At 34.2% G+C, this 15,763-nt stretch overlaps 1 protein-coding gene across 4 annotated transcripts in view; it reads left to right on the top strand.

Moving 5' to 3' along the window:
- Positions 1-15,763, top strand: part of LOC123542009 (ERO1-like protein alpha) — a 55,441-nt gene that overhangs the window by 33,245 nt on the left and 6,433 nt on the right. For 2 of the 4 annotated variants that reach the window (XM_045327654.2, XM_045327639.2), the window contains 5 exons: positions 8-48; positions 6,300-6,446; positions 8,741-8,755; positions 13,245-13,337; positions 15,325-15,494. In XM_045327654.2, coding sequence (XP_045183589.2) covers positions 8-48; positions 6,300-6,446; positions 8,741-8,755; positions 13,245-13,337; positions 15,325-15,494 — 466 coding nt within the window. The remainder of the gene's footprint in view (positions 1-7; positions 49-6,299; positions 6,447-8,740; positions 8,756-13,244; positions 13,338-15,324; positions 15,495-15,763) is intronic. The other 2 variants (XM_045327661.2, XM_045327673.2) reach the window with 2 other exon arrangements.

Below are 15,763 nucleotides of genomic sequence, written 5' to 3'. Positions count from 1 at the left end.
ATTCCAGAGCTCCAGAGCAACCTGCCTATAACCCACAAGCTTTATCAGGTATGTAAACGTACATTTAAGTGCATGTTTAAGCATGAAAATGCAGATAGTTCTGTATCATGCAGATTAGTATTTCCATAGACAATAGAAACATTGATATAGCATACAGGAAAACTTTACTAACACTATATGGACACTTGAGACCTTGAAGAATAAATGCCAATATTGATTAAGATGGTACATTAGCAATTTAGAATGCACACAGAAATGCATTTTGAAATCCCAGAAAACTTAATCATTTAAAAATGAGATTAGTGGTTCTTTGTTATTCTCTCATCCTATATGGTAAATTAATTGGAAAATGGAAATGATAATGTTCCCTATCCCATGTTCAACCAGCAAAGGTAACTTAATGGAAAAAATAGAAATGATAATTTTCACCATCCCATGAAAGGTAAATTAATGGAAAAATGGAAATGATAATGTTCCCTGTCCCATGTTCAACCAGCAAAGGTAACTTAATGGAAAAAATAGAAATGATAATTTTCACCATCCCATGAAAGGTAAATTAATGGAAAAACGGAAATAATAATGTTCCCTATCCCATGTCCAACCAGCAAAAGTAAGTTAATGGAAAAATGGAAATGATAATGTTCCCTGTCCCATGTCCATCCAGCAAAAGTAAGTTAATGGAAAAATGGAAACAATAGTGTTCCCTATCCCATGTCCAAACAGCAAAGGTAAATTAATGAAAAATGGAAACAATATCCAACCAGCAAAAGTTAATTAATGGAAAAAATGAAAATGATATTGTCCAACCAGCAAAGGTAAATTAATGGAAAAATGGAAATGATAATGTTCCTTATCCCATGTCCATCCAGCAAAGGTAACTTAATGGAAAATGGAAATGATGATGTTCCCCATCCAATGTCCAACCAGCAAAGGTAAATTAATGGAAAAACGGAAATGATAATGTTCCCCATCCAATGTCCAACCAGCAAAGGTAAATTTATGGAAAATGGAAATGATAATGTTCCCTATCCCATGTCCAAACAGCAAAAGTTAATTAATGGAAAAAATGAAAATGATATTTTCCAAACCAGCAAAAGTAAATTAATGGAAAAATGGAAATGATAATGTTCCCTATCCCATGTCCAAACAGCAAAAGTTAATTAATGGAAAAAATGAAAATGATATTGTCCAACCAGCAAAGGTAAATTAATGGAAAAATGGAAATGATAATGTTCATTATCCCATGTCCAACCAGCAAAAGTAAATTAATGGAAAAATGATAATGATAATGTTCCACACCCCATGTCCAACCAGCAAAAGTAAATTAATGGAAAAATAGATATGATAATGTCCAACCAGCAAAGGTAAATTAATGGAAAAATGGAAATGATAATGTTCCTTATCCCATGTCCAATCAGCAAAAGTAAATTAATGGAAAAATGATAATGATAATGTTCCCCACCCCATGTCCAACCAGCAAAGGTAAATTAATGGAAAAATGGAAATGATAATGTTCCTTATCCCATGTCCAATCAGCAAAAGTAAATTAATGGAAAAATGGAAATGATAATGTTCCCCACCCCATGTCCAACCAGCAAAGGTAAATTAATGGAAAAATGGAAATGATAATGTTCCCTATCCCATGTCCAACCAGCAAAAGTAAGTTAAGGGAAAATTTGAAATGATAAAGTTCCCCATCCCATGTCCAACCAGCAAAAATAAGTTAAGGAAAAATTTGAAATGGTAAAGTTCCCCATCTCATGTTCAACCAGCAAAGGTATATCAATGGATATGATAATGCTATATTCTTCTTATTGCCAAGCTGAAGACAGACAAACAAATACACACGTGTTTTACAAAATTAGTTGTCAGGAGAAACAAATACAAGATGATCATAGTTTATAATAATGAAAATAAATTGGCGAGAACATAATCAAGATTTCAGGTGTCCATTTACATAGTACTTTTCGAATACACAAGTTTAATTTTGAGTATATTTTTATAGATTAAAGGAATGGATCTGGTCATCAATAATGCAGCCTAAACACACTGCTCTTTCTTCAAAACTTTTCATCAATTCTTTGCTGTATATTTCACTTGACACTTCTTATGCCTAAAGATCTTGGTGCTTCTTTGCTTCATACTCTCTATTGAACTTTCAATTTATTTTACAGGAATAGTTTTTGCTAGAGGTAATATTGGTCAGTCCCATAATTACTCTGTTATCATATCCAAATTGCATAAATAATATGCTGTTGCACCTCAAGTATGGTTCACAGAATGAGAAATAAAGACCTGCTTGCTATAGACATACTATAGTGGAGTTAATTCACAGAGTTTAATAATGGTTGCTAAGTGATCTTTAAAATTGCATTGTTGTAAAATTGAAATTTTTGCAATCGGTTAATTTTCACTTATTTTGCTTTTAATTTTGTGAAAATTATCCAGCACAGAAATTCAAATAGAGAATTTACCACTTCTGAGAAGAGTAAAACTGCCATTATTAGAGTGATTTTAAAGTCATGAAATTTTCATCACATGAAAAATATGTGACATTTCGGTGTGGTACTAAAGCTAATGTGCTATCTTTGGGCCCAGCTGCTCATTCATACCACTGTCAGTAGCTTTGTTTACAAAGCCAGAGAAATAAAAAGAAACTCGGTGAATTTGTTTCCATTATATGTTAATAAAAAGAATTTTCAGAAGTATGGGAAGTTTTGAGTTTGCCCATTTATGATGTATATTGCCCACCATACATTATTTCAGATATTTATGTTATCAGCTTAAATACAGATCAGCTAATTTATTTTGTTGTTTCAGTGAAATCACTTATTTTCTCGAGCATATTTTGTTGTATTTTGTGGTTGCATTAATAAATATATGAAATTTATTCCAAAGTCAACGTTGTAATTTATTCTTTTATTTCCACAAAGTAGCCATTGTGGACAGAGCACAAAATTTTTGTGCCAAAACAAATTAAATGATTTCACAGTATCGGTGATATTATGTGCAATTCATAGGATTAATCCTTTTCATTCGTCAAAACAGGTGGACCCGAGTTAATAAAAGTCTTGTTAAACTTTATACAAAATTTAATATTAAAACAACAGCATTAATTTAATAATATTTAGAGTTAAATATATACTTTGATGTGTAAGCAAACTGATGACTTGAAACAAAAATATTTCTTCATTGCAGCAGAAAACTTTTCATTGTATTTCATATGTATCTCATTATATTACCAATAGTTGTGAACTTGCATTAATGATATGTATCTCTCTTTTTCCTAGGTTATCGAGGTTAGTTTATAGCTGGGAAATATCATAGATAGGAAATGATGTGTCAGTCTTTGTAGACATTTCACACCTGAGAAAGTCAATATTTCCTAATACATGTATATTAAAGTATCATATATTATGTAAAACTGTTTCAAATGGAAACAGTGAAACCTGACAAAATCAATATTATCTCAATTGGAATCAGCAAACAACTACATAATTGCTTGTCATGTTCATTCAGTAGAAAGACAAACGTTGTAAAGTACATTAAAACTAAAATGTACATGATATATAACTGTATTGTTATGTAAAGATAAATGTATTGCAGAATGTCTGAATTAGACAGTCATGCACAAAGAGATTTTGAAAAACATTTAAGAAATAAGGCAAATGGCTTAGAATTGTAGAAAGGTACAAGGACTGGCATATCAAACTTGTGATCTTTTTATTGAGGGAAATCTAAATTTTGTTTTCAGCTTTCTGAAAAATTATGTTGCTTTGATACCAGAGTGAAATTATGTTAGTTTTTGTTTATTGTATATTACACTGACACAATTATGAACAAAGGGTATGGCTAACATCGGGCGGTTCCTGATTCAAATATTGAATTTTGTAACCAATGTTTTAATATTAGTGTTTGGAGTTATGTTTTTCAGTGACTAATATTCACCTGAGTATACTGACGAGATATGAAAAAGCAATAAGCATGTGCCTGAATATATTTTTTTCTACAAAAAGCATCACCTTGAAATGTTCAGCACATACACATCTCGATACTCTATACCCATTGTGTTCAAATTTAATCAGCACAACAGACTGTAAAATTAACACAATGGGTATAGAGAATCAAGATGTGTATGTGTTAAACATTTCAAGGTGATGCTTTTTGTAGTAAAACATATATTCAGGCATATGTTTGTTGCGTTTTCGTATCTCGTCAGTGTATAATATGTATGGTATTAATTTCACAGTGAAAAATACCAAATATATTTTTCACAAGCAAATTTATTAATCCCCCGCCGTGGCGGAGGGATTAAAGGAATGGTCTGCGTCCATCCGTCCGTCCTTCCTTCCGTCCTTCCGTCTGTCCTTCCGTCCGTAACACTTTCGTGTCCGCTCCATATCTCCTAAACCCCTTGAAGGATTTTCATCAAACTTGGGTCAAATGATCACCTCATCAAGACGATGTGCAGAACCCATGAGTCAGCCTTGTCGGTTCAAGGTCAAGGTCACAACTCAAGGTCAAAGGTTTGAGCCTGCCATTTTGTGTCCGCTCTATATCTCCTAAACCCCTTGAAGGAATTTTATAAAACTTGGGTCAAATGATCACCTCATCAAGACGATGTGCAGAACCCATGAGTCAGCCATGCCAGCTCAAGGTCAAGGTCACAACTCAGGGTCAAAGGTTTGAGCCTTCCATTTTGTGTTCGCTCTATATCTCTTAAACCCCTTGAAGGAATTTTATAAAACTTGGGTCAAATGATTACCTCATCAAGATGATGTGCAGAACCCATGAGTCAGTCATGCTGGCTCAAGGTCAAGGTCACAACTTAGGGTCAAAGGTTTGAGCCTTCCATTTTGTGTCCACTCTATATCTCCTAAACCCCTTGAAGGATTTTCATCAAACTTGGGTCAAACGATCACCTCATCAAGGCGATGTGCAGACCTTATGAGTCAGCCATGTCGGCTCAAGGTCAAGGTCACAACTGAAGGTCAAAGGTTTGAGCCTTCCATTTCGTGTCCGCTCTATATCTCCTAAACCCCTTGAAGGAATTTTATAAAACTTGGGTCAAATGATAACCTCATCAGAACGATGTGCAGAAATTATGAGTCAACCATGCCAGCTCAAGGTCAAGGTCACAAACAAGGGTAGAAGGTTTGAGCCTTCCATTTGGTGTCCACTCTGTATCTCCTAAACCCCTTGAAGTATTTTCATCAAACTTGGGTCAAATGATCACCTAATCAAGAACTCATGAGTCAACCATGTCAACTCAAGGTCAAGGTCACAACTGAAGGTCAAAGGTTTCAGCTCTGTATCTCCTAAACCCCTTGAAGGATTTTCATGAAACTTGGGTCAAATGATCACCTCATCAAGACATTGTGCAGAATTCATGAGTCAGCCATGTCAGTTCAAGGTCAAGGTCACAGCTAAAATCAAAGGTTTACCCTTTCACTATCCATAGCAGTGGCGGGGGATTTAGCTGTCGTTCAGACTGCCTTGTTTTCCTCTGGTTTTGTGGAATAGGTACACTTTAGTTAAAACCATTGAAAAAGAAAATTTGTTTGCTTTCCTCTTGAACACCAAATTTGCCATTGTCACTTGTTGCTAAGCCACTGATAATGTCGTTATAACTTCTGGCCCAACCCTATTGTATATTTTAAACAATTTATTTATGTATGCTTGTTATATGTGTGTGTATTGAATATGTATATATGTATACAATAAAATATGATAATAATAAATAATGATGATAATAAAATCCCTTGGCCCACTGCCAAAATCTAGGCCTTTAAACTAAGCTACTTGTAAAATATTACTTCAGATGTTCACTCTGTATTTTGATCTTTAACAGTGAAACAAACAATTATTCGGTACAGAAGATTTAACTTGCTGAGTAAATAGTTTAACACTTTTATATGTTTTCAGTTTTATCCCATTTCTTTGCACCAGTCCTGCTGAAACTTTAGAGAAGGGTTGAAATCTATCGTAACAGGTTCATCTAATGATTTTATTACATTTTTATACCAAGGGCATAACAGAAACATGTCAAAACTCATTTGACTTAAAGATTAACTTATGAGACTTTTGTTAAGTCCTAGATATATTCAGAAATTTTAAGTTTTCCATTTTTTAAGAAAGTCTAGGGTCTGACTATTGCTGCAAGTTCTGTGCTGCAGTGACAATTTATGTTTCATTTATATTTTTCAAGACTGAAAAAATGATTGACAGTATTTTTTGTAGGAATATGTAGTCATATAAGTGAATATAAAAATGAGTCAGTTTAAAAAATTTTCTTTCAGCAAAAAATTGCTCTAACACTGATGGTGCATGTACAATTAAGAAAAAGAAAAAGGGAAAACATAGAGAAAAGAATCATTTAAAAAACAATACAAGTTATAAAAGGCAATTTGACGAGTTGATGTCAGGACATTGTGGAAATTCACAAGGTTATGGTTAGCAGTTGGTGTTGTGTTCTGCCTTTTGCTAAACATACTGACTTCTTTTCTCAATCTTGTTTGAATTTATAATATTGCCTTTTTAATTAACCCTTAGCCTGCTGGCGGCACATGATTCTGCCTTTGCGACCAGTGCAGACCAAGATCAGCCTACACATCCGTGCAGTCTGATCATGGTCTGCACTGTTCGCTATTCAGTCAGTAAATTTTCAGTGAAAACCCCTTTGAGTAATAAGTGGTACTGTCCAAATTGAAAGATGGACCAGTCCATTATAGAAATATAGCAGGTTAAGGGTTAAAAACCTTTTCTGTGTTCATTCAGTCTTGTTTGATCTTCTCAGTTTTACTGTAGTACAGGTAGATCAGGGTATCTTGGACTCGCTTTTCTTGAAATTTTGTTTTAGCACAAAAGTTAAAACAAGTTACCGGTAATGTTTGAAATTGACACAGATTTTTTTACTCATTCCAACTGAAGTCATAGCATCAAGAGGCAAGGTAGTAACTGTGAAATTATTAATATTTGTGGGGGGACTAATATTTGTTGTTAAGTCAGTTTCGACAGTAGTAAATATTTCATTAATTTTATATTCAGAGGCCTAAATCCATGAATTTTTATCCCATGAAATAGCAGTTTTGGCTAAAACTACTTTCTTTCCCACAATGATTTCACAGAATTTCACTTTTTAGAGGATATTGTTTGATACAGAAGACGCCTTAGTTCCAGAAACTTGAACCCCTGGTTCTAGTCTACATAAGTTTTAAAGTTATATTAAATTAATAGATTTTTTTAATTAGAAACAGAGGAGGCTCTAACTTGAAACTCTAGGTTTCATAGGAGCTTGTCTTAGCAGTGTCAGGTCAGCTGTATATTTACTAAATAGTAAGCCGTATGGTAAAAAATTAACGCTGCATCAATTTTGTATCAGGCCATCTTAAATTAACTGCTAGAATGTTTTTTCTTAAAAATGGTGATGTGCGAGAGGATTTTACTTTTGTGCCACCCCCTAAAAACATTGAAGGGAATACCATGAAATATTTTGAAATTTTGATAAATTATAATGAGATGGAGTGCCAAGAGAAGGAACCTCTGTCTTGAATATAATTTAATTGTCTTTTGTCTGGTAGATAATATCAAAATTTCATTGACATATAAATAGACAGAATTGAGGGGAAGTTCCAAGTGTTGAAAGTACCAAAATTCTATCTTGATAGTTTGTGAATTATCTCCCTTTTTGTAATGAATTTTCTTTTGACAGGGTGATATTTCCTTTGAAACAACTGAAAGGAATGTAACAAAACTTGATATAATGATAGGTGGCAATGATAAAAAGTGTATAGCACATAAATAGAGGATATTACATGAGTGTCTTTTCATATTGAATTTATTAAATGAGTTGAATAAAATGATAAAATGCGTGGCTTTGCCGAGCATTTTATCAACTTTATTCAACAGTTTAATAAATACAATGCGGAAAGTCACAAAATTCGAGGGCTTGGCGCAAATCTATTGTATCTTGTTCTTTATTTATATACACTTACAATAGTTTTGCACCAAGCCCTCGAAATGTAATATTCTTTTTATCACATGTTAGCTTTTTCTGCCCAAACATCTATAATTCTACTTTCTTTAACTATAATTATAAACAAGTCGATTTGACCAACATCTCCTTAGTACGTCGTCGTCAAAGCTTTATTACACTAGTGTATTATCAATTTTAAGTAATTTCTTTCTTTCACACATGCGATGTCAAACATGTGATAAACCATTGTTAATTCTTGCATATTTTTGAAATATATCATAATCCCTTTTATACTTTTTTTGTTGTAAAACACAGCAGAGGGGATATGGCTGACTCTCAGATTGCTCTTTCTATACTGTATATTCTTTTATTAAAGTTTTCCTCCTTCTAAACATGCTCCATGTTTTCCACAAAATATGAATATGTTAATTGTTGTCATATGTGAATGCCAGCAGGTAATGCTATAATTGTTAAAATTTGTTCTTTAGAAGTTGGATTTTTAGCTTATATTTACTGAAAAAAAAAGATAAATAAGAGAAATTATGGTAGCTTATATTTATACATGTATAGATGGTGATGTAAACTCAATAGATCCTGTAGACTTTATTCTGATGTATCAGAACATAGCTTTTTTTTTCGTTTATTTTTTAATCACACTCACACTTGGACATACCTGTTTTCATTTTATGTCATTTTGAGGTAATGGGTTTATACTTTTGAAACACAGTAATGATATGTTTGGTTTTTTCTCCCTTTGGTTTTCAGATTATTCCCTGGAAGGTAAATCAGTTCATACATGATAGATGTTTCACTTGTCTCTATTTCTCTTACTCTTCTATATGTTAACACATGCCTATAACTTGGGATATTTTGGACATGATAAATTGCTACCCAGATTGAAAAATGAAAATTGGAAAAGGAGGAATGTGATGTGTTGCAACAGTTCACTTTGGAATATGAGCCGTGCCATGAGAAAACCAACATAGGGGGTATGCGACCAGCAAGGATCCAGACCAGCCTGCGCATCCGCGCAGTCTGGTCAGGCTCAATGCTGTTCGCTTTTAAAGCCTATTGGAATTGAAGAAACTGTCAGCGAACAGCATGGATCCTGACCAGACTGCGCGGATGCGCAGGCTGGTCTAGATCCATGCTGGTCGCACACCCACTATGTTGGTTTTCTCATGGCACGGCTCATATGTTGAGTGACAAATATTGCAAGGGCTAAAATAAAACATACATTGATTTTCCTAAATCATCAAGAACAATGGGTTGAATTCTTCATGTGAGGAAGCCATCCAGCTGGCTTACGGAAGGTTGGTGGTTCTACCCAGGTGCCCGCTCGTGATGAAATAATGCATGGAGGGGCACCTGGGGTCTTCCTCCACCATTAAAGCTGGAAAGTCGCCGTATGACCTATCATGTGTCGGTGCGACGTTAAATCAAACAAAAAAAAAAACAAAAAAAAACAAGAACGATGGACCATGCCAAAGTATCCCCAAGTACAGTAGTCATATTCAGAGTGACTTATGACAGCTGTTTAAGACCTTATATTTGCCTCTTTATGTAGATTCCTGTTTTATGTAAATGAAGGCAAGATTTACTGACCATTGTTATGTCACTGAATTATATTTGCTCACAAACTCACAGATAATGAAGAAAGTAACAAACAGTTAGACACTTCTGAAATACTGAAAAAAAATCATAGTTGATATGATTCTAGTCAAATTGATCATCAAAGTCTCTGCTAGCATATATGTAGAAGGCTGAAATTTCATTACGGAAAAAAAACAACATCCATTTAAAAATATGTTTGGAAAGATAGATAAAGACTTTTATGCCTTATTAAATTTGACAATGAAAATTCTAATTTGTTTTAATTTCATGCAAGTCAGGCCAATGTATATCAAATACATACAAGACAGTTTTAATGCATGAACTTGTTTTTTTATTGTTCTGAAGAGAGTAAAAATCTTGATAAATCTCTCTCTTTTTTTGGAGTGGGGGGAGGGGAATATGTGGTAGTCTCTTTTATATTGGATTTAGTCCTGTTTATTTCCATTAATAATAAATCTCCTCTGATGCCTGTAACAACTTTTCTCTCTCTTCTATTTTAAAGTTATACAGATTGTACACCTTTCTAAAAAAAAAGAAACATATTACTAATTTACTAATGCATGACATGCACCTAACTTTGTGCTAAATTTTATAAAACAGACATAATTATTTCTTGGACAGATTTTTCTCCTTAGCCTGTCAGAATGTTTACCAGTAGTTAATAACTTCTTTACGTAAAGATGTCTCTTTATTTGTGTTTCTCCATTTTAAAACATGTATGTGTTGTTTCCTTTAAAGTTATTATTTAAGAAATAATAAGTTCCTAAGTGTGGTTTATCGTAGAATAACCCGTGTTTTGAGTTCTTATGTGTAAGAATATATCACAAAGGCAGTAGGCCTGAGTGATATATTGTTTGCATAAGAATGAATAACTGGGGTTATTCTATAATAAATCACACTTGGGAACTTGTTATTTTGATTCTAACATGACATACCTGAAACAACAGTGTTAAAAAAAAATGGGACATGAACTACACTTCGTGCTACGCACCTGGATTTGGCTGTTGAAATTTCCTCCATGTATTCTTCCTATTGCTTAAGGATTGCAGCAAATATTGTGTATCATGGCCATCAAACCTTTCATCAATTACCTATCAGTCCCCAAAACCATGGCTAATCTTGCAGATAGTTCCCATATGCAACAGATTAGTTGTTAGTGCCATTTTGCAGCCGAACTTTGATGTTGTTGTTGTTGTTCGCGGATACCATGATTTTTAAGCTAGTATTTACAAACGTCATGTGACTTCATAAAAAGAATTACACACGGGTTTGGCGGTATATGGAACAGCCAAAACAATGCTTTGCATGCGCATGGGTTATCGCAAAATAACAGTTTCTGTCGATTGATTTTCTTCTATGTGTATGTAAGTTATTTGCTGGTCGTGTTAGAATTCTTGTTAGTTTGATTCCTTGAACAGAGAAACAAAACCTAGATCTACATTTGTGCATGATTGCTGTGTGATGTTACCCATCGTGCTTATAATTGTTTTAAAAAAATAATTATCGTGGTGTTATATGGTTGTGGACTATAAATTTGTTATTAGTAAAATGTTCTCCCCTTTGAAGAAGAGGAAGGTTGAAGGGCCAATCAGTAGACACTAGTTTCCACTCAGCTACTGGAGAACACTTTGACTACTTCATGGCATGTCATTTTCTGTGGTCAGTAGAATGACCCCCTTTGCTTTGTGGATGAATTGGTCAAAGGTCACAGTGTCCTTGTTTCTGACCAATACCTCAAAACAGTAATCACAATGAACTTGAGACTAAAAAAGTGTTATGGAACTTTCTCTGGTTTAGTTTGGTCAATATCAATAAGGTCATTCAAGAAAGAACTGAATTACAGTCTTCACATGATTTTCACTGTTATTTGAGCCACACCATGAGAAAACCAGCGTAGTGTATTTGTGACCAGCCTGCACATCCGCGCAGTCTGGTCAGGTTCCATGCTGTTCGCTTTCAAAGCCTATTGCAATTAGGGAAACCGTTAGCAAATAGCATTGATCCTGACCAGACTGCTCGGATGTGCATGCTAGTCTGGATCAGTGAAACTTCACACACTTATTTACTGTGATAAAATTACTTACATTGCACAGGTTCCATAACTCTATTTTGCTCTTTTACAAAACTATGCCCCTTTTTCTACATAGAAATTTTTGGTTAAGTTTTTGTATGTAAGCTGGTATCTCAGTACTCACTAATGGGAATGGATTGAAACTTCACACACTTGTTCACTGTCATGATCTGACGTGCACAGAGCAGGTCACATAACTTTATTTTGCTTTTTTACAAAACTATGCCCCTTTTTCAACATAGAAATTTTTGGTTAAGTTTTTGTATGTAAGCTGGTATCTCAGTATCCACTAATGGGAAAGGATTGAAACTTCACACACTAGTTCACTGTCATGATATGACATGCAGTGCAAAGGGTCAATAACTCAACTTCACATTTTACAGGTTCCATAACTCTGTTTTACTTTTTTACTAAATTATGCCCCTTTTTCAACTTTCGTATTCATTCAAGCGACAAGGCTGTTGAATAGTCGAGCGTTGCTGTCCTCTGACAGCTCTTGTTTTATTATGCAGTTAACCTCCCACAATTTATTCATAAGCTGTTGTAGAGCACATTTAATGTAAAATAAAATTTATTTGTAAATCAAGTGGAAGTACTGTACTACACACTCTATCAATTGTAATCTTCTGTGGTAATCTAAAATGTTATCGTCAGATTTGTTATACATGTTTTGCTTTACTATATACTTATAAATATGTCCTCCCTTTCATGTTCCAACTCTGGAATCTAGATTAACACATAGATTTGCTAGACATTATATCTGCTCCTTTATTGTCCAGTTTTCATAGTATTTTAAAGTGGAATTATGCACATTTTTCAAGTAAAAATCTAGCTGAAATAGATGTGTGTGTAAAAAGGGCAGAGGAAATTATAGCTTTTAACCCAATATACCAAACTCTTCCTGTTACCAGTACAAAATAATAACTTTCCAAATATGACTTTTCTTATTTTGACTGGGGCAGTCTTTTTAAGAAAAGTCAAACTGTATGCAGGAGTTGCTTCCCTTCAACTTCAGAAATCTCTACCCATAGGTAAGGGAGATCACTGCGTAGAAGATTGAAGAAAAGAACTATTATTTTATTAGTCTGATTTCTTTATTTATAAAGCATCAACTTCAAATACTTCTGCGGCATTATCGTTAATTTAACAAATTTAAATGCATAGCAACCGAAAATTGCTTTTATAAAATATTCACAAAAAACACACTAAGATGCACATAATGCCACTTTAATGAAACCTTGCACAAATATATCCATTACTAATAAAAAAAGTCTTTGCAAAAAACCAGTAGTTTTAATATGTGATGGCAATTTTAATTATTGAATACTAGTAATTGGTAAACTTCAGTAGGATGAAATATCGTACAAAAATTATATCCATGGACTTTATGAAGTATTTTGATAGACTGAACGATAGAATTAAATGCTTTTATGTATGGACCATAACATTGGATTTTATTAGCATTTCAACAGCATTAAAGGGAAATAATCATTATAATATGTTCTATTAAAATGTTCTGTAACTGAAGTATCAAACATGGAAATAAAATTTGACGTAATTTTTAGGGTTTTCTTCCTATTTCAGGTTTATGCCTGGAAAAACGAGCATTCTACAGGATGGTATCTGGTTTACATACCAGTATAAATATACATCTATGTCACAACTACCTCTTTCCTGGTATGTAGACTTGTTGTGTCAAATGATAGCAAAAAATTAAACGAGAACGTTAGTCTAGACAGAAGTTGATTTCATTTGGAAGTCAGCATTCAACCATTCATTGCACTGAAAGAATTTTCCCAATAGGACTGCTGTTGAAAAAGATATGTCAGTTTGAAATTGGAGGAAATGCTTCATGATAGAGGCAGCCATTTTAGTCTGTTACTTGTACGCTTGTTAATATACCCCCACAAACGAAGTTGGGGGTAGGGGTATATATAGGAGTGAGCATGTTGGTCGGTCAGTCCGTTGGTTTTCATGAAAGGCTTGACAGATTTAAATAAATTTTGGTACACAGACATAACATCATAAAATACAGGTTAAGTTCGACTTTGCCTACAAACTACCATTTTTAGCTCATCTGATTTTTTGAAAAAAAAATGATGAGTTATTGTCATCACTTGATCGGCGTCGGCGTTGCCTGGTTAAGTTTTATGTTTAGGTCAGCTTTTGAAACTTGCAACACTTGTTCACCGTCATAAGCTGACCCTGTACAGCAAGAAACCTAACTCCATCCTGCTTTTTGCAAGATTTATGGCCCCTTTTGTACTTAGAAAATATCAGATTTCTTGGTTAAGTTTTATGTTTAGGTAAACTTTTCTCCTAAACTATCAAAGCTATTGCTTTGAAACTTGCAACACTTGTTCACCGTCATAAGCTGACCCTGTACATCAAGAAACATAACTCCAGCCTGCTTTTTGCAAGAATTATTGCCGCTTTTGGACTTAGAAAATCAGTTTTCTTGGTTAAGTTTTATGTTTTGGTCAGCTTTTAAGTTTTATGTTTAGGTAAACTTTTCTCCTAAACTATCAAAGCTATTGCTTTGAAACTTGCAACACTTGTTCACCATCATAAGCTGACCCTGTACATCAAGAAACATAACTCCATCCTGCTTTTTGCAAGAATTATTGCTGCTTTTGGACTTAGAAAATCAGATTTCTTGGTTAAGTTTTATGTTTAAGTCAGCTTTTCTCCTAAACTATCAAAGCTATTGCTTCAAAACTTGCAACACTTGTTCACCATCATAAGCTGACCCTGTACAGCAAGAAACATAACTCCATCCTGCTTTTTGCAAGATTTATGGCCCCTTTTGGACTTAGAAAATATCAGATTTCTTGGTTAAGTTTTATGTTTAGGTCAGCTTTTTCTCTTAAACTATCAAAGCTATTGCTTTGAAACTTGCAACTCTTTTTCACCATCATAAGCTGACCCTGTACATCAAGAATCATAACTCCATCCTGCTGTTTCCAATAGTTAAGTCCCCTTTTGGACTTAGAAAATCAGTTGTCTTGGTTGAGTATTATGTTTAAGTCAGCTTTTCTCATAAACTATCAAAGCTATTGCTTTAAAACTTACAACAGTTTTTCACCATCATAAGCGAATGCTGTACATCAAGAAACATGACTCTATCCTGCGTTTTGCAAGAATGATGGCCCTTTTTAGACTTAGAAAGTCATGGGTAGGACAATATTTCTATTATACAAAAAAAATCAGATGAGCGTCAGCACCCGCAAGGCGGTGCACTTGTTTGACTCAGTTATGGCCCGTTCTAACTTAACATTTACCAAACTCACAGTCTCCGGACAATAACTCATGACAGGCTTGACGGATTTAAATGAGTTTTGGTACACAGGTGTAACGTCATAAAATACAGGCCACCACCAGTTATGATGTGGCCATTTCTTTCTTATGGTTGCCATACTTCTGTGACAGGGCCATATTGTGGGGGTATTATTTGTCAAATCCCTGACACCAAGAATAAACATATTAAGAACAAAGATGCATTCAAGGCTTTCTTTAATATAGCCATATGGCTGTAAAGGCAGAGTAATTCATATTTTTTCTCGGCTGCTGCTAATATTTGGTTATTGTGAACAAAGGTGTCTTAAAAATACATAAATATCTAGCTGGTCAGGTTGTTTACCTGTTATCACTTGTGTCAATTCAGCTTCAACATGTTATGGTAAAGAGGAGTGGGGTCTCAATCTAGAGGAATTCCAACAAAGATTTGATCATGCTCAGACAGACGGACGGGGACCACAGTGGCTGAAGAACCTGTACTTTACCTATCTTGTGGAACTGAGGGCACTGGCTAAAGCTGCTCCATACTTTGAAGAGGTAACGATATACAGTTAGATCTGTCTATAAAAGACTGTTCTTCAGGAAATAATAAGGTGATCTTTGTTGAAAGATGTTATATTAATGAAATAGAGTGTTAGATTGCAATGACTGGAAGTGAATGGACAAGAACACAAATACAAAACTCATACAAGTTTGATATCCAGCCAGATATTTCCAGTCAGTCTTGAGTTATGGCCCTTTAATTACTTTAGGTGACAGTTTTCACTTGATAACTTAAACAGTTCTAATCGAATGTTCACTAAACT

This window comes from Mercenaria mercenaria, chromosome 1 (assembly GCF_021730395.1).
Source record: "Mercenaria mercenaria strain notata chromosome 1, MADL_Memer_1, whole genome shotgun sequence".
Taxonomy (NCBI): domain Eukaryota; kingdom Metazoa; phylum Mollusca; class Bivalvia; order Venerida; family Veneridae; genus Mercenaria; species Mercenaria mercenaria.
The sequence above is the reverse complement of the archived record's forward strand: the minus strand, read 5'-3'. Positions and strand labels throughout refer to the sequence as shown.